Source organism: Numenius arquata, chromosome Z (assembly GCF_964106895.1).
Source record: "Numenius arquata chromosome Z, bNumArq3.hap1.1, whole genome shotgun sequence".
In the NCBI taxonomy this organism is placed as follows: domain Eukaryota; kingdom Metazoa; phylum Chordata; class Aves; order Charadriiformes; family Scolopacidae; genus Numenius; species Numenius arquata.
Window position 1 is genome coordinate 77,429,719 of NC_133616.1, and position 18,552 is coordinate 77,448,270.

The following is an 18,552-nucleotide window of genomic DNA, read 5'->3' on the forward strand; positions in this document are numbered from 1 at the left end:
GAGAAAAGAGACAACCCAGAAAAGATGCTGCCAAAATTATCTTTTTCATGAGTTAAATGTTGCAAAATTGCCATGGAAAATTCAAGAGGTGTTCACAGCTGATAATTCTAAATGTTTTTCTCTTATCAAAGAGGTTTGGTTTTTCAAAAGCAAGGAAATTAAGGTTTAATTTTAGAAAACTGGGTGCTGTTACACTCCTCCGTACAGTTATAACATGCAAAATCTGCTGATGGCCAGTGTCACCCTCCCTGATGTCAGAACTGGGCCTGCATGACATTAAAGGACAAGCGCTATTACTTGAACCTCCCACAATACTGCCTCATTAAGACAATGCTTTTAAAATGCTTTGGGGAAACAGTCAGCAGAGTTTTGAGGTTTTATTTTTTTCGTTGTGTTTGTTTTGTTTTGTTGGGTTTTTTTACAACTGTTTTTTTCACTCCTCTGGCCCCAGACCAATCTGCATTGAAAGGGAGGCAGGGCTCCCTCTCACTCTCAGGGTGGCAGCAGCAGCCCAGGGGACCAGAAACGGGCACTGTATGTCCCAGCTCCTCTCCGTGACACTTCGTATATGGTGACCTCTGCCGTCTGACAAACTCCACACAGTCAAGACACAGCAAACATGCCAACACTGCTGGTCACGCTGTGGTAATACTGGCAATAACAAACTTTGGTGAACACCTGGCATTGTATGCTATTATTAGAATCACAGTGTTACTATACTACCAGTATATTGCTATTTTTAGGGAACAGTAAGGCAAAACATTATTATACTGGCTATATTTAATGAAAGCGGAAACAGGACCCCACTACCTGCTTATAATCCATATTTATATGCCACACAGACTATTCAAACTCACACTGACAAATTAACACTCTGCGTCTGCACTGACAACATTTAGAAGGGACACCAGAACACAGCTTCTGTTAAGAAAGCAATGTTTATGTTCTTGTGCTGCAAAGCTGTCACGGTCAAACTGACATAGCAACTTTTTATAAGAGCAGCAAGCCTTTACACAGGTGTTAAGTTAATGGAAACATTAAAAATTCTTTCTCAGATTAATTTGTAAGTCAGTGTTTTCAGCCAAAAAGCCTGAAGTAGGCTGTACACCCAGGACGGTTAGGATGACAAGAGGACTTCCATGAAGAATCAATGTATGCCTCAACTGCTGCCTGAAATTTCCAGATGCGACTTTTCTTGCTATGCCTGCTTACCTTTTCCTCCACACCAGTATGTTTTAAGGATTGTTACAAAAGTATATACCATACCAGTCAAACTCAGGAGTTCTGACGCTTTCTTAGCGTTGGACGTTCTGAACCAGTAGATACTCAAACCCTTCATTTAGGTAGAAAGGTTCTGACTCAGTCTAATGCCTTTCATTACTCATGGAGTTGTCAGGGATGCTGCCATGGACTGTAAAGATCAACGCAAGGTCTCATGCAACCCTAGTTGCGGCATTCCTTAGAGCTACTTCCTTCACACTGCTGACCATCCTCATATTTCCACTGCAAGGTGTACATTCAGAATGTGGGTTGTGTTCTTTGGAATCATTCACTACCGAGGTATTGTATTATCAAGCAGGATTTTCTCTCAATAATTTAATACATATTTGTACTCAGTAAGACTTCATAATTTAAAACGCCTGCCCTTACACAGAAGTACCAAAAGCCTCATTTATTGTGCCAAGGCAGCTTTTTCATACACTTCGAATTTGTACTGGATGCCATTCTCTTCTTGGATATCAGCAGGGACACCTGGGTACCTGGAGAGGGGAGAAGACAAAGCAAAAGCCAACAAGTAGATAAAAATATCATTATGAGTCACCTGTAATTTATCCAATCAATTAGAAAAGAGAGTTGTTTGAAAAGGGAGATGAAAATACCATCCTTACAACAGGCATACTAAGCACAAACTATTAGTAGGAATCATGTTAACTACTATCAGCAACTTGTATGCACATCTTTCTAAATCAAGAAAGCACACTCTGATGCAAAAAAAAACTCCACCTTTTTGGCTTAATCAAAAAACCCCAACATTTTTATTAAAGCCTCCAACACGTTATTTAAAATGTCTGCAAAAGTAGAAAAGACACAGAACACTTTAGGGTTTTCTTGCTTTGCTCAGACGGTTTAGAGGAAATGATAAGACAAAGGTTTCTTACAAGTCCACTACAGCTTCTTAAAGCAGCTGACTGCTGCCATTCAAAGCGTTCCTCTATATTCCAGATTGACTAAAATAGGTTTTATTAATAGACACTTTCAAAAATCTCTTCAGCTCCCTGTGACAGAGTAAGGATTTTTTATCGGCAACGTTGACTTTGAGGGAGAAAGAAATTTTAATTTTTATTTGCTAGGTTTGACTCTATGAGGCTTCCATGTTAGTGAGGGAATTATCTGCTATTTTATAAATTCATGTTTTAAGGCCAACTTCTGACTTCAGTGCACTCGCCCAAACCTATGTATAACTGAGAAACAGCCAAGAGGGAGAGAGGGGAGCTTTGGGTCAGACATCAGGATACTAAAGTGGGCTCATATTGAGTGCAGTTCGGAACATGTTAAGAGTTGAAAAAGGTGATGACTCCTCCCCACTCACCTTGTTCATCCCTCCTGCGTCCTTCTTTCCTGCCCCTGCCTATTCTCTCCCACTTCAGCACTAATCCATTCCTGTGCCCTGCACAGAGAGCTTGACTTGCCATACTTTCTATTTCTTCCACTGCTGGTCTGTAACCAGCTGGGAAACAAAACGGGAGAAGCAAGAAGAGGAAGATCCTTTCCTTGCTAGTTCTCGAGGCAGATGTTTGAATTTTTGCTGCCTCCCTACCGCCTGTTGGGTGTAATCTCGTTGGAGAAGTCACAAAAGTATGACTGGAATATGGCAAGGATCACACAGAAGAAACCACAGCGAACAGCAGAAAGTTACCTAGAAATCTATAAAGGCTCAACCCTCACAGCTCAAACCCATTTAATTTGTCTTCAGCAATTTATCAAAGGGGCTAAATACCATTGAATAACAACATACTGAGAGTTATGAAGTTTAGTAAATATTTGAGTAATTCTAAAATGAGAAGCATCAAGAAAGTTATTTTTCAAGCAAACTGACAAAAGCAATTCTTTACTGTGAAGATGATAGGAAGGTTCAAGAACACAACAAGTTCCAACACTCTCTCTGTGCTAAGGGTGGTGCAATTCCAGGTTCTAAGTACAATATGACTCTGGGGAAAAATACAGTGAAAAGCACCTCTAACTCAAAAGAGAACATGGCTTTAATAGGACCCTTACACATTCAAAGTAGATTATTAAGTCTTCCATCTGAACACAAGACCACTATGCATCCTGATACTTACTCTGTGAGAAGTTTGTAGTCTTTGTAGTTGATTTCTGGAAAGAATGTGTCGCTTTCAAATTCCTGCAAAATTCTTGTCACAAACAATCGATGATTAATTGGCTTCTCCATCGCTGCCTTTAAAAATAGTAGAAATTATTAAAATTGAGTTATTCCCTGTAAAACAGCTCAACCATGCATGAAGTAGTTTTATTTATTAACATTTTTAATATTCTTGTTTTATAATCCTCTTTGAAGTCTGTAAGATAATATCAAGTGTGAATTCTTATTTGGAACATCAGCGTTCTTTGCCAACTCTCCAAGTTCTTGTTCTGCCTGCACCAGACATCACCATGGCAGCATTCAAAAAGAACCAAGAGATAAGAGTCTTAGCATATTTTCTGCTTGCACATTGCACACCAAATATGTTATCTAAAACTGAAATTCAGTTGCTATTTTATATGTATTTCGGGTTTTAAGCAATGCAGTGAAAATTGAACTCTGCATCTCCTCTTAGGACTCTCCCCAAGAGCACTTTCTAAAGGGATAATTTCATCTTGTGCCAGTTCCACCTGGTAAGCGGCAGCAAAACCTACTCTCAGAGTTTGGGCATCTAACAGAAATTAAGAAAAAATGATGAATAGTCCTGTGAGAAGAAAGGAACGGTATGGCCCAGTCTCAACAAGCAATTTCTGAGTCCTACCTCTCTGGAAGACAGGGAGCTTTCAGTGGTGGTAGAGGCCCATACCTCAAGCTAATTTTTTCCAATATTTATTTAATGTGACTGCTAAGGATTTAGAATGTATTTTTAGTCTGCTGTTCCAGCAATCAAATTATCTATCGGTTTAACATCAAAGTTTGATTTCTAGATTATGGCAAAGTGATAATATGCATTGAAAGTTACACAAGAACAACAAGAAAGAAAGTTTCCAGGCTCCTGGATGAAAAAAGTTATGAAGACATCTGTTATGTGAGTTCCTCACTAACAAATTCACACAAACTCAGGAGTTAAAAAAAGACATTTTGTCTCCAGATCAGACTGAAGAGGCACCTCTTCCAGACTTTCTTGACATCAAAATAACCCATTAAAAGCTATACTGGTGCTTGGTTACAATATATTTTTGAGAAGCTTATGGCTGTTTCTCCCTTTCCTTTAAATTGGCGATGAGCAATGCTCTTTGTTGAAGGTGATTCACCATGCAGCAAACTATTAGGTACTACTTTGACAAGTAGAGGAACCAAGTAATAGCAAATTTAACACAATAAAATTAATTGGTATCACTGCTGAGAAGTTAGGTTCTAGAAAAGCTCCTCTATTGCTAGAGAATGGTTTAAAAATGGAAGGGGTAAGTCACAGCACACCAGCATCCAACAGCATTGAACTGATGTTCATCTAGTTTGTATATAAATATCCTATTTTTAATTTCTTAAAATAAGGGTGGGAGGCAAGAGGAGAAACATACAGCTGCAGAATGACAGAATAATCTGCTACCCAAATAAAAACATATCGTGTTCTGTAAACAGAGATACTTTTGGTTTGTAGTAGGGGAATAAATCAACTTCCTATCCAGCTCTATGGGAACTGAGCTTCAGCAAGGACTCTGTACCACCAAGACAGGTCAGGGAAGAGCACACAGAGTGACTGACCACAGATATTGCAAAGAAAGCTGAACTGAGCACGAAGGGGACCGGAGGGTGACCTCTGTTCTAGCTAAATGAGTTGAGCGAACCAACCAGCCATGAAACTGTTTGTCCCCAAGTTAATAAAAAAGTGCCAATGCTTCCTGAATTCACCAGGCCAGCTCAGGAGGTCTGTGTGCGCAGGTGCCCCACAAATACTAAACAACAACGAAAAAAAAAACTGAGAGAAGAGCAACAGCCTTGAACTGGTTTCAACCCACGTGCTCCTACTCAGCAGCTGGGAATACCCTGCGTCATGACAGCATATTACGGCATTTCAGCTCCCATCCCTTTGGGAGCACCTGGTTCTCCATGTTCCCTGGCAGTAACTTCAGAAAACTAGAAATAAGTAAATTTTGTATCAAACATGAAACCTTTCACATGTGGAGTCTCCAAAGGAACCTGCTCAGAGAGGACTGGACTCTGACACCGCCTCTGTGAACTACTGCTTTGGACCTGGCAGGATGGGGAAGGAGATTTATCACAGCTCTGGCATTTGCTTGAGGATTAAGGTAGCTCCTCACTGACATTCAATTCACTCTTGCCCTGTCCAGCCCACACTATCAATTTCACCACCTTTTATAGGTACAGAAGTTAGAGGATGCGTAGTGCTGATCTGACAGAATGCTGCCATACTTAACTCTAAATTTAATCAAGGAAATATTCATTATGCATATTTACTTTTTTGAACAGAATAGGGTGAGTATGACTATTTTAAAGTAACACATACATAATACGAAGGTATAGACATAAATAATCTTGAATATTTAAAGAGAATGTGCAGTAACTAAACATATTTTAGTGATCAGGCAATACTGTGGGAAGTTAGCACAATATTCAATAGACAAATAATTTCCAATAAGTAGATCAGTACTGCTTTTTTGGTTTTGCATATCTGGTAAGTGTGAGGATAATATATGTGATGGAAAAGACAGATATTAAGAGAGGACTTGCTGGAAATAATTGTACCAGGGCAAGAGGAGATTTTTAAACAAAATGATGTCTCTGTTCTCATGCTTCTGTAAATTTGAATTTAATTTAGCATTCTCTCTCCATGGTTATTACATTACCCTCACTCCATTGCCACACTGGGTCTAAGTCATTCTTGCTACGATTTTAATTTACTGTGTTTTTCCTTCTTAATCAATTTAGTTATCCTAGGACTGTATTTGTACCTGCACCGGTTTCCCTTGGGAGTTGCACATGTGTTTGTTCTCCACACAGGCTCACCTCCTTGTCTAGCGCTACTGAACCTCTTAAGATATTGCAGCCTGAAGCAACAGGAAAAGCTGTGCTGATTTTTGGTCCACATTGAAGGACAGCCTACTAAAACCGTGGCTGTTGATCTCTCAGAAACACCAGAACCACTCCTCAAGCAGTGATGACTTTCCACAAGTAAGGGAGGACAGGAGAGCAGAGGTGGCAGAATCCCCCCTGTTGTCCCAGGTACATCAACCCTCTATGCAAACCAGAGTCCTTCATAAGACTCAGAGAACTCATACATACCTTCATAACCCTGTGAAAAGGTCTTAGCATACCCTTGCCTTTTTGCTCACTTCCAGGGAAACCTTGGCAAGCCTGCCTCTGAAGCATAATGCAAAAAAGGAGATGGCCTAAAGATCATCTTCCCCATGATTTCCAGCTGCATTGGACTGACAGCTGTGCAAGATCACATTATGCCCACACGTGCAGGACCATTGCCTTGAATTAGTTTCCCTCCGTAAAACACAGGTTAAAACAGCCCTGGAGCTCTGCAACAAAGAATAGCTGTGCATTACAAGTTGTTTCAGAAGTGTTGCATGGAAAATTAATCTTTTATAGATCTAATCACCAAACCACTGTAAACTGCTGGGCATTGCCACCAATTGCTGTAGGAGGGACCAATTATTTCTAGTCATTTAAAGATTCACAGGTTTTAGGACACACACACACACTGCTTCCGCTTTCTCATCTTCTACCAATTACATAAAATAAGTAAAACAGCCAAAGGTACTACGTGAGGCACTTATTTTTCAAGTGTCTTCCCAGACAACAACATTGACAATCCAAACAAAATATGAGAACACTACAAAAGAGAAAATTTCAAAATAAACAGTCTGTTCATTTGCATTCTGTTTTTCAACGCTTAAAGTGTGTATTGGATCATATAGGCAAGTTGCATTTTGAAGCTGTAAGGGTATTAAAAAACCCGTATTTTGTACGTTAAAAAAATCTCACAGCTGAAGATCTCACAAAGTTCTAGATCTTACCTAGGTAAAAGGACTCGCCTAAGTTAAACTTGGGCTGTTAGGAGATTTGGGGTGATAACCAGGAGAATCAACACCCTCAAAACTCCTTCCTTCCCACTCCACGAAGGATAAGTCTGGTGACGGAGGAGACACTGTGGTAGCTCTCACCACCCGTTCTCTGCCAGTGACAAAGACAAGTGCAACAGAAATCTTCCATGACCGTTATCGAAAAACCTGCCCATTCTGCCCTCGCAGAAACAGATACTCTTTAATCACCACACTTTTCCATGTATTAGTCTTAAAGGGGAGTCTTTTAAATCTTTTCCTCTATGATCTCTGCAAGCATCTTTGAAAAAGAATTTAAAAAGCAACAACCTTTCATAGCTGCATGATTTCTGTCTGCAACTGACTCATCTATTAACCTTTTTTAGTCATTATTTTTTTCCCAGAGGAATGTCAAATCAATATGTTTGTTCACAAGAACGAGAACATAAAAAAGCTTGTTTAGGAGTAACAACAATATTACACCTTTCTTTCCACATTAAAAATCTCCTGAGTTTATTTTGCAGACTATACTGGAAAGGCTGGATATGACCCTCTGAAGTCTGTGAAAATATAAAGATGCTAAATTAAAGAAAATTCTTGAACTTTTAACAGATTTTTTAGTTAATCTACTAGTCCACTGCTAATATTTACTCTAGTTTTACTTATAGCTAGGTAAGAGCTAGAAGTATTGGACACTGGAGTCATAAATACAATAGTCATCTTTACAAAACGTGAATCTCTATGGGGAGGACAGTGCTGTCAGCTCTAATGCTGGGACCCTGCCACTTCTAGATAAAAGAGACATTAAGGAATTGCATTAAGAGTGCTCACACCCTTTCTCAAAACACCTAGAAGGTCATAGGAATAGAGGAAAATTGTCTCCCCTTTCCCATCATTTTTTTCAGACAACTACACAAAGCTATACAACTACACATGGGAAAATTCTCCTGTAAAGAAGGATTCTGCGACATTACAGTAATGAAGAGCAGAGCGGTATGATGCTTCGGGCCCACAGTGTGACGTCCTCCATGTCACCAGCGTCAGGCAGCTCAAGAGGAGCCTCCTCTTTGCAGCAGGTTCTTTGGGAGCACTGTTCGAAGGCAGAAACAGCACCAGGACCTGCAAGAGCGGAGCCCGCGAGTGTGGAAAAATGAGCTGTCTCCCTTGTAGGTGGATCTCAGTCCTTGGTCACACCTCAGACTGAACACGATGCTTCAAAAACACAGTAACATACGCGTCAATATTGCAATAGGTAGGCAGCTTAAAACCATTCCAGTAGCTGCAGCTCAAAATCACTTTGTCTTATGTGCAGGGAAGGTAGAAAAATTCCTATTATTTCTTTTATAGTTTACAGGGAATTCAGACATACTAAAATGTAATCATTGAAAGCCGTATTTTAGTGTATTAGTTAGTAAAGTTTTGGCACGCTTGAAAAAAATCACAATAAAACCAGTGACTCAAATTGTTAATACTTTTCTCTTTTTAAAGAAGTGATACTTATGGTACAGCAATGATTTGAAGCTTAGCAAATGTGGCATTCACAACCCACTCAGGGCATTCAGAACCCAGTGAAGCTTATATGCTTAGTCAAGAAACTCTATTTAAGAGGGTAATTAATCAGCTAGCTGCAAGAGACTTGCCGCACTAAATATGAATAGCAGCCTCATAATTCAATAATCTTGAAGAATGAAAGGGGGTAGATTACCAAACACAATATGTCAAATACTAATACACAGGAAGACACCCGAGCATGAATATTAGATAAAATTTTCCCTTGGAGATTACTGGAAGTTTAATTTTCCAGCTCAAGCCTCTTCGTTGAAGAATATCCCCAAACACTATTTATCACCAGCATCTATTTTCTGTTATGGCCAGTCTAGATATTAAGTAAACAGCAAAACCAACAAAACTTCTTATGAAAGAACTTTTTGTTCTGTTATGAAATTACAAGTTTCTTCTCCAAATTTAATACATGAATACAATTCTGTCCTTAAGCAATGTGACCTTGGGTGTCATTGTTTGCTTCTGCGGCACTGAGAAAGCAACAAGCTGAGTAGGAACATATAAATTAGAAGAGACAATTTTAAATGTTCAAGATGCTGTAGGAAAAAATGTTTTATCAAGGTGAAAAACTGTTTGACATATAGCCTGTTTTGGTGTTACTAAAGAGGCCTTGGTTATGAGGACCTGAGTCATAAATTTTTCGCCTTTTTTTTTTAAAGTTTTGTTGCTAGGTCTTTTGAGGTTTTTGGTTGAGTGGTTTTTTTGTTTTGTTTTTCCCACTGGTAGGGTCACTGTTAGGGATTTGTGCTTGGTTATTTTTACAAAGCAAGATTTATATTAAACACTCAACAAACAACATTTAAGACCATACCATCCACATATGTAAATCTGGTTTTTTTTTTTTTTTAAAGTCCCTGTTGAATATTTGGGGATGCGCTGGACTTACAGTTCTTATTCCTAGTAAAATCTGAATGTTGTTTTTAATTAGTTTAAAACACACAGTTTAAATCCAGTTGAAAGAGACTCATGTAATTTATACTGAGCAGACTCCCTTAGGATCTCCAGGTAGTACCATTTTTCAGAGTCAAAGCCAAGACCTGAACCTCTCAATTAAGAGACAATACTTCCACAGAGTTCATCTACGTTACTGTCTTAACTCAGAACAGAGATGTGGTTTGGAAATTAATCTTCCAGTTGCCCCCACATGCTTTATTTCTACTGGGAACCAATCTTGGTATCCGTGAATTAAATTTCTTGGGGATGAAACCAAGCTAGAAAACCCACTCCAGGAACATGTCTATGAGCTCCAACAGCTAACGGGGACTCAGGGGCCAGAACCAATGAGTGAATCACCACCACAAGTTTTCCAGCAAACAACAAGCACTCGGGAGCCAGCAGACGGCTCTCAAAACAACAAGTGCTCACGCAAAATCATGGAGTGCCTCTCATGACGCATAACGGCTTCGTAATTACTGTGACCTACTGACCATTGCTGGGCTGCTACGCTCCTCTTTTCTCATCCATACAATCAACACCAACACCAACACCAACTCCTTCTGGAACTCAGGAGATCTAGAAAAGTGCAGAAGATCCAGTTTGGCATCACACTGAGATCCAAAGAAATGAAACTTGTAAACCCATGCTGTGAGAAGTCCAAAAGCCTCCCTGGAGGCAACAGTACTACCTTGTACCTGTATTGGATTACAAACCTGATGAGGTGATTGGTGTCAAGTCAAATTTAAGAAGGTGAAGGCTGCACAAGGTTTTCCAACCCTCAGTGGACTGTGGGAGCTGTTTCTGATCTTTTCTGCTCTCACTTCCTAATAACAATACTCTACTGTCCTGAGTTGAGAGACACAGGACTAACTTTTCTTCTAATGCTGGGGAAAATTGCACTTTTAGAAGACTCTAGTGTCTGAATTTGTGAAAATATTTACTTTAGAGCCAGCCAGGCTCTGTGGGATTCAAGGTGAGTGTTTTTGAGCCTTGCCAGGTGCAGGGACAAGGAGGAGCAAGGCCTGGCCGTTTGACCCAGGTGCCAACAGGATTATTTCATACCATGAACGTCACATTCAATATAAATTAGAAAAGTTTGCTGCGTAGCTCTCTCTCTGCCTTGATGGCGGCGGTGCAGACAACTCCTTGCCCCAGTGCCGGAGCCCTGAGGCCTTCCCTTCCTTCTGAAGCCATTGCACTCGCAGTGTCCGGTATTTGCTGTCCACTGCTGGGAGTGCACAGCTTCCTACTGATAGAATTGGCCGAGTATAATTCCTGTATATCTTATATCAGTATCGGGACTAATACTGGTTCTTTAGTATTATTGTTAACTATTTAGTCTATTAAATCTATTTGTATTTCAACCCTTGTATTTCGTTGTGTTCCCTGATTCCCCCTTCCGGGTGGGGAGGGGTTCATCGGGTGATAGAATAATTGTCTAACGACAATAGATTGTTATGGGTTCTTTCAAACCATAACATCTACGCAGCTCTCCCTGTCCCCACCAGCCTACCATGTCCAGCTGCTCTGCCTTTTCCTGTTGCACAGGTCAAGGCTGAGATGAAGTTTCCCCCAAGCATGCTGCTCAACACAGTGTGAATGCAACCTACACGAGGACTTGGATGGCCACCCTGTTCAGAGCTCACTTTCCTCTGTCCTTCACAGGACTTCAGACAGAAATGAGCTTATGCCAATACACCCACCACCCTGGAGAGAACTGTGTCCTTGAGAACTTAGGGGCGGTGGGCAAGAGAGGCATAAGCTCTGTTGTAAACAGCAGTAGTCCCTTACCTCCATTCCATCCCTTGCCTCTCTGTTGCTGAGGGCAGAATCCATCCTGAAACACCACCCTGGTGCTCCAGCACCTTTGCTTGCTACAGTCCTTGGAGGCTGGGCAGGGCACAGCAGCCACCCATACTTGAGATTGAATCATAGAATGGTTCTGGTTGGAAGGGACCTTAAAGATCATCGAGTTCCAAGCCCTCTGCTGTGAGCAGGGACACCTCCCACCAGACCAGGTTGCTCAAAGCCCCATCCAGCCTGGTCTTGAATGCCTCCAGGGATGGGGCATCCACAATTTCTCTGGGCACCCTGCCAGTAAGAGAGACAGGCTGAACACCTGTATCCCATGGAGTGCCCTTCTGCACTCAGGCCCCTGGGTGGATGCTCCACCTCGGCACAACTCTCTGGATAAGGGTAAGTCAGGCTGTCAGACTTCTCCCTAATGAACTACAAATTCCTTTGAAACATCCTGAGTACATGGTTGAAACCAGTTTAGAGTTTAAGTCATACTCCCTTATGCTGATCAGCACAAGCAATGTGTTGCAAAAAGTACCCTTGTTCAAAACTGCCCACTTATAATCTAATATTGGAGAGTAATAGTCTAAAAAATGGCATTGTTTTCTACAAACTATCAGCCAGACACTGGAAAAATAGTTAAAATAGAAGTCTACAGTGCAGACGCTCCTGGAAGAACAAGTAAAAATAATTACTCTTTGCAGCACTAGCTGACTGTGTGGCCATTGCACCAAAAGGGTAAGTGCTTCTGCTCTTGCTACACATCCTGCAGAACTATGGGCAGAAGCCAAATCCAGTCTCCTGCTCACGTTGGGCAGTTATGCGCTATCTGGAGAGAATCTGTCTCCAGAAACAACCTTGCTACTTAACTGCCCAGAAGTAGGCATTGTAATGGCTGAGAGTGAAGAAGGGGTTACCTATATATGATAATACTTCATCGTAGGCCGAATGCATTTGGATAGCAAACATATGGTGGGCTTAACCACATGCAAAAGCGATTATAAAACATAAATTAAAAAGAGAGGAACAAGTGTTTTACAGGCTATTTGCATATGCATCTTATTTTTCATACAACCTTAGCAACATCTAACTACTTTCTACTTTGCTTTTTACACTGTAAAAGACACAGAGAAAAGGTTCATGAAACACACAAACTGCAAAGACAAGAAATACCAGAACACATATATTTCCCACCCCGTATACAAAGCGTATTATCAGCCCTAATTTTCTACCAGGAGCATGATGGTATTTTCATCACACACCTGAAGTCCAAGTGCCAAACAAGAAGTGCAGTGTATTTCCAGCGTACTTGCAATGACTACAGGACAGCAGAACTTTTTTTCCTCTACTATATGAAACAAAAAAATTTGGTTTACAATTCTTAATTAAGATTTTTTTTTTTAATCAGAAGAAAGACTGCTTATAGCTGTCCTTATTCCATATTCTCCTGATTGATGAAAAGAACAAGGGTTGATGGCCATAATCTTTTGTGTGGTACTGTGTGACAATAAATGCAAACTATATGAGAACTTAACAAAAGAAGACAAAAGCAGAACTCTGACTGTGTAGGGGCTGAAAGGACAACTCCAGGGATGTGGGTGGAGCCACGGAAAGTTGAATAAACTTTAAGTGTGTATACAAGGCAAATGAGAGGAAGCGTTCGGAGGAAGGATGGAAGACGGCTGAGGAAACACAGGGCAACAAGGAGATGGGTTTTTCTGCAGACCTTCATGTTGCATGGAGAGTATCTTAGTTAAGAACAGGAGGACTATTGCATTTGTGGGAAAACAGGGCAGTTTATACAGGGCTGTCTGTGCAAAGGTGGTCCTGAGCAAAGATGGTCCTGAGAAGAAAGTGGCACATGCTGCTTTTTTGGCACACAGACGGACACCTGAATACTGAGACACCCCAGACACCTGGAGAGTGGGAACAGTGGGGACTCCTGGTTGCTGGATGGGAAAGCAGAGTCAGTTCTGTTGTATGTCATCTGTTGTATGATTATCTCCTCTTATTGCTGACACCATCACCTGCCAGTTCTCTCTAAATCCTCTTTTCTTACCTGTATAACTGTATAAGTGGCATATTCTGGCTAAAAATGCTGGATCATTTCTCCTTTTTTCCCCACATCCTCTGCAGAATCAATCTACTACTTCAGTAAAGTATAACAATGTGTGTCTTGCTGTAAAAACCTAACAATTTATAGAGATTTAAGAAAAACTCTCCAAAGCATAATGACTGTATGACACCGGACCACTGACGAGCAACATTGAGTTACCTGGACAGATTTTAAACTTGTCAGTTGAAATTTTACTCTCCAAGACTTATTCTGTTATAATCACTGGAGTTTGCTGTCTCACGTGAAAGAAAAGCATTTTCTAAAGCAGAAATAACAGCAACTTGAGCCATCGTCATCCCATGGCAGAAAATGTGGAATTTAGGAGAACTCTAAATGTACCTTGTAAACCGAAGTGCCTCCAACAATCCAAACCATGTCTACTTTACTTTTCAACTCTGGAGAATCCAAAAGAGCTAAAGCATCATCCAGACTTTTGGAAAGATAATGTGCTCCTTTTGGGGGTTCCCTAGAAAAAGCAAGAAGTTTTATTACCGAATAATTAAAGGACCATTCATCATGATAATCAATACAATCTAGACAAACAGTGTGTGTTGCTGAATTCACAAATGACTAAATGTTTCACATTAGTTAATTATTTTGAAATGCCAATTATTGCTAAACTATGTTAGAATTCACATCTGACTGCAAAAGTTTTTAATAAATCACAGTTTAACCATAACTGTGACTTAAAAGGCATTATAAATTACAGGTCTGAATTTTTATATCATGTTTTTTAAAAAGCATAACCAAGAAATTTAGACATCTATAAAATGAAATATATATTTCATTCAATAACCCTAGTCAAAAAGTCCCTATTACCCATGTCACCATATTCAGCACAAAATCCACCAACATATTACAAAGCCAAAAACCACGATAAGTGGACATTTTTCTTTAAGAATATTTGGATGACCGTGGGTGATGCATTCAAGAAAAGAGCTCAGAAAAGGGACTTCTTTTTCCTTAAATGCTAATAAAAATAAACTTCAAAAAAGGGAATAAGAGCCACCAATCTAACTAGGAACTACAGAAATACAGTTAAATACATGAGTCAGAAAGACTCCTGCCAATTGTCAGATGGTTTGTGCGTAGAGCTAAAACTAACGCTTATGATCCAAGGTAATGACAATTATCTTGTGAATTAATTAAAAAATAAAAGAAATAAAAATAATAATTAAAAAAATTAAAGGTAAAGTAGTGCCATCACTCAGAACCAATAGCAGAAATGTTTCCTAACCAGATATGTTACATTTAGAATTACTTTAGGATGTATTGCTACACATATTTTTTGGTGCAGGCTTGTTATTTGCTTTACAGGCCTATTAGTGATCATACATACTTGAGCTCCCGGCTGAGCACTATATTAATTCTGTCTTTTAATGGACGATTCTTCTCAGGAATGGAGAACCAGGTTTTTTTACCCATGATCAGTGCATTCTGTTTACCTGAGTAAGAGAGAAAACACTTACTTAAAGAGTATTTTTGCTCTGTCCTAATTTGTTTTGGTTGTTTAATGACGCTGCTGGACTTTCCTTCCCCCTTCCAAACTCCATTTTAGCAGTTAAAAAAAGTACAAGTTTAGGCCATCATGCTCAAATTAGTCACATGCATAAAAGAACATATTTGTGGCCTCAAAGCCTTGGCAGGCAGTTGACACCAAAGGAGACTCACACACACCTATAAACATATAATTGAAAGAAAATCAAAAGAGGCATGGCACTGTCCATTACACGCATTACACAGACATTGCCTCTGCTATAGTGACAGGGGTCAAATTAATGTTTGTGTGTGAGACCAACTCACACCCTCAAAAGAGTTCTCTTCATGTGAAAAAACGTAATTGTTCTCCTTATAAATCCAAGCAGCATACATGAATCGACTTTTGTGTTTCCATGTTCCACCATTCCAGTTACATGATCAGGAATAATTGCCAGCTCTGAGCATTATTTAAAAAAGTAAAAATAAAAGCACCAGGAAAAAGGATAACTTTTAGGAGAAGAACCAGCCAGATTAAACAAAAGCAGAAGTGCAACAGATGATCAATCATATTCTGGAATTCACCGATAAGCATAATTTCTGATCAAACCCAACATTCCTAACCCGATTATCTCTTACATGTGTCCTGCTAACAAGAGGGTTTGTCTTTAGAGCAAATGGAGAGAAATAAACACAGAGACTGAAAGTCCCAAAATGTAGCAGGAAGTTTTTCACATTGCTACACAGCAGGAGAGATTTTAAAGAAAAGAAAACAGTATTTGTTCACAGCTGTCCTACCTGCTTCTCCATCTGAGAGGCTGGATCTACTAGATCACACCAGAGAACCAGTGCTCCATTTGCTTATTAGCAGTGTCTAAAGACCTTTCTCCTGCAGATAACCTTTGTGAGCAAGTTTCCAAGAGATATACTGCAGTGTCAGTGTAGATCTGTCAGCACAGACCACTGCTGAAGGAAATGCCTAAGTTCTGAAAAATATATGTATATTTTTACTAAAGATTCACACTGGAACGCCTATGAGATCAGAACAAAGATCTGTCTAGACCAATAGCTAATTTACAGCAGTGGCCAGTGCAGGTATGCAAGCAGACTCACTGAACCAATGGTGATATCCCTGCGGTGAAGATTTATGGCAGCATAATACATTAAGAGGTCTGGTTATGAAGCAACTTAACTGCCTAGCATCTAAGGTCATAGCTTACTAAAAGATCTGCAGGCAGGATGGAGCAAACTTCCTTCTTAGTATTTAAAACATCTTTTCTTTTGTTATTACAGGTTATTGTGCCAGGTAAGATGCAAATTGCAGACATATAAAAAGATTCACATTTGTGTTATGTCTTTTTTGTATGAAAGGTTGCAACGTGCTCAATCAGATCTCCAAAACATGAGTAAAGTCCTTCACTTATGACTGCTGCAAAAGCAGATTAAATGTTCCTTATGGAATAGGTCGCTCAATCACAACAAAGGCACATTAGGTTGCCCAGAAGTTTTAGCAAACGAGTGAGTTCTGCTAGACAGCAGTTTTAATAGGAGCATGAAAAGAGAACACAGGAAAGAGAGTGACCATGTTGGCAAATAGAGAAGCAGCAGAAACCTGTTGTCTCTCATGTCTCTGGTTCCAACAGGCACAGTGAGCTGATTGCATGGCCCACTCCTCCTCTCCCAATGCCTCCTTCCTACCCCTACCACATACTGGGAGTCCCCGCAGACACCCAGTAGTAGCCTAGGCTACTGGGTTAAAGAATTAAAATATCTTAAGGAAACGTCAAATGAGCACTTAAGTCAGTGTTAAAAAAGTCTGGGGGCAATGTAGCCAGACTTGTCTCTTCTGGCAGCGGTAAATACCCAGTCAAAACAAATTAGCTGTGTTCATTTTTTGCATTCCTGTCCCCATCTGTTTGTGTGGATTTTCACAAATTTTTTCACCCAGCAATAACTGGTTTTATCTCACCAAAACAACTGCATTTATGAGATCACCTTGCTGCAAAGGTCTCGCTAGGCCTGACTGCTGCATATTACCTGTACGGTCGCATGTTGCTGCATGTGGACAGGCTGCATAAGGCTGCAGTATTGTTGTTCCATATTATCAGTACAGTCAGGGTTTTCTGGCGTATTAGCATGGCTCAACACTCGGAAAATCAAGCAAAATTACTGTCACAAGGGTCACAGGGGTGGAACAAATGGCCAAGGCTGAGCTACAGCAAACAATTTAGATAAGCTAATATGACCTGGAAAAAAAACCCTCAGTTAATTAACCACCGCATAAAAAGCTGTCAATTTTTAATTTGTTCAGGGTTGGAGTTGTAGGTAAAGATCTGCTCTGTTAGGGAAAACAGGGCTTTGAAATTGTTTTTATTCACAAATTACCTGTGGCCCAGAAACATCTCATTCACCTCCAGTTTCTTTATCTAACTGAAACAAACTGCAGATGATGTTATCTGCAAAGGGGAAAAACACTGGTGAGGCTTGGGAAGGTGGGGGAATGCAGGCTGTTCGCAGAAGCAAGACTTTTAAGTCAGGGAAAAGTGCAATTACCACACTTTTCCATGACTGATACCACACAAACCAATTTTTATGAGGCAAGGCACAACCTCAGCAACCAGCACGATGTTACCTTCCACATGGGATGTGCTCGTCATTCTCTGGAAGTACTTGTACTCATTCCTGTCAAGAAAACAAGAAGACCGTTACAACGTGGTTTAGGAATAAGTTACATTTCTCTAATTAAGAAAATAAAACATAACGCAAGTGCTGCCGCCACCCAGGGAGGAAAGGCTGGTCGGGCCCTGGCCTGAAGGGAGACCTTTGGCCCCCGTTCTGCCCTGCAGCAGAGCTAACCCACGGCCGCGACCCTGACAGCGCTGCCTCCCGGAGTCCCTCAGGGCTCCCAGATACGGCGGCGGCGCCCGGTAGCCATTGACCCGGCCGCAGCCCCGCCGACCGCCACCGCAGCCACTTTCCCGCCCTGGTGAGCATCGTCCCTCCCCAACTACAACTCCCAGCGGGCAACGCGCGGCTCCGCACGGCCTCACCAGAAGGGAGCCCCCCGCGCTGCACGCTGGGAGTTGTAGTCCGCCGGCTCTCCCGCCTCCCCGGCGGGAAGAAGACCGGCCAGAGCTGCCGTACCTCAGCGGCGGCCAGGGCAGGCTGCCGTCCTTCCCGATGCCCATGTTCTGGCAGACAGCCACGATGGAGTTGAGCGAGCGCACCATGACGCCCACCGCCGCCTACCCGCCGCACCGGACTTCGCAGAGGCGGGGCGGGACGGCGTGAGGGGGCGGTGGCAAGGCTGAGGCGGGACGGCGCGAGGGATCGCACCCGCGGGCGGGGGCGCTTCGCCCGCCGCTCCGCCCCGCGCCCGCCGTCGCATCCGG

The 18,552-nt window shown here is 41.2% G+C and overlaps 1 protein-coding gene across 3 annotated transcripts; it reads right to left on the reverse strand.

Annotated features, from left to right (window-relative positions):
• Nucleotides 1-420: 420 nt before the first annotated feature.
• On the reverse strand, nucleotides 421-18,530 carry DHFR (dihydrofolate reductase). 3 transcript variants are annotated; one of them, XM_074165798.1, is made up of 6 exons: nucleotides 18,017-18,139; nucleotides 17,793-17,842; nucleotides 15,024-15,129; nucleotides 14,024-14,150; nucleotides 3,342-3,457; nucleotides 421-1,760 (listed from the first exon to the last, which is right to left on the reverse strand). In XM_074165798.1, the coding sequence occupies exons 2-6, from the start codon at nucleotides 17,815-17,817 to the stop codon at nucleotides 1,673-1,675; spliced, it is 462 nt and encodes a 153-aa protein (XP_074021899.1). In that variant the 5' UTR covers nucleotides 17,818-17,842; nucleotides 18,017-18,139; the 3' UTR covers nucleotides 421-1,672. The 3 variants fall into 3 exon arrangements, with proteins under 3 accessions (XP_074021899.1, XP_074021897.1, XP_074021898.1); XM_074165796.1 differs by lacking the exon at nucleotides 18,017-18,139 and adding an exon at nucleotides 18,305-18,530 and having other exon boundaries at nucleotides 761-1,760; XM_074165797.1 differs by lacking the exon at nucleotides 18,017-18,139 and adding an exon at nucleotides 18,305-18,390 and having other exon boundaries at nucleotides 933-1,760; nucleotides 3,342-3,445.
• Nucleotides 18,531-18,552: the final 22 nt, after the last annotated feature.

What these genes read in the sequence shown, in the direction of transcription:
- DHFR (XM_074165796.1), bottom strand. Translation starts at nt 18,390, where the DNA reads ATGGTGCGCTCGCTCAACTCCATCGTGGCTGTCTGCCAGAACATGGGC. An exon ending in GAGCACATCCCATGTGGAAG is followed by an intron (nt 15,130 to 17,792) that starts GTAACATCGTGC and finishes TCTCTTACTCAG; the next exon opens with GTAAACAGAATGCACTGATC. An exon ending in GAGGCACTTCGGTTTACAAG is followed by an intron (nt 3,458 to 14,023) that starts GTACATTTAGAG and finishes CTATTTTTAAAG; the next exon opens with GCAGCGATGGAGAAGCCAAT.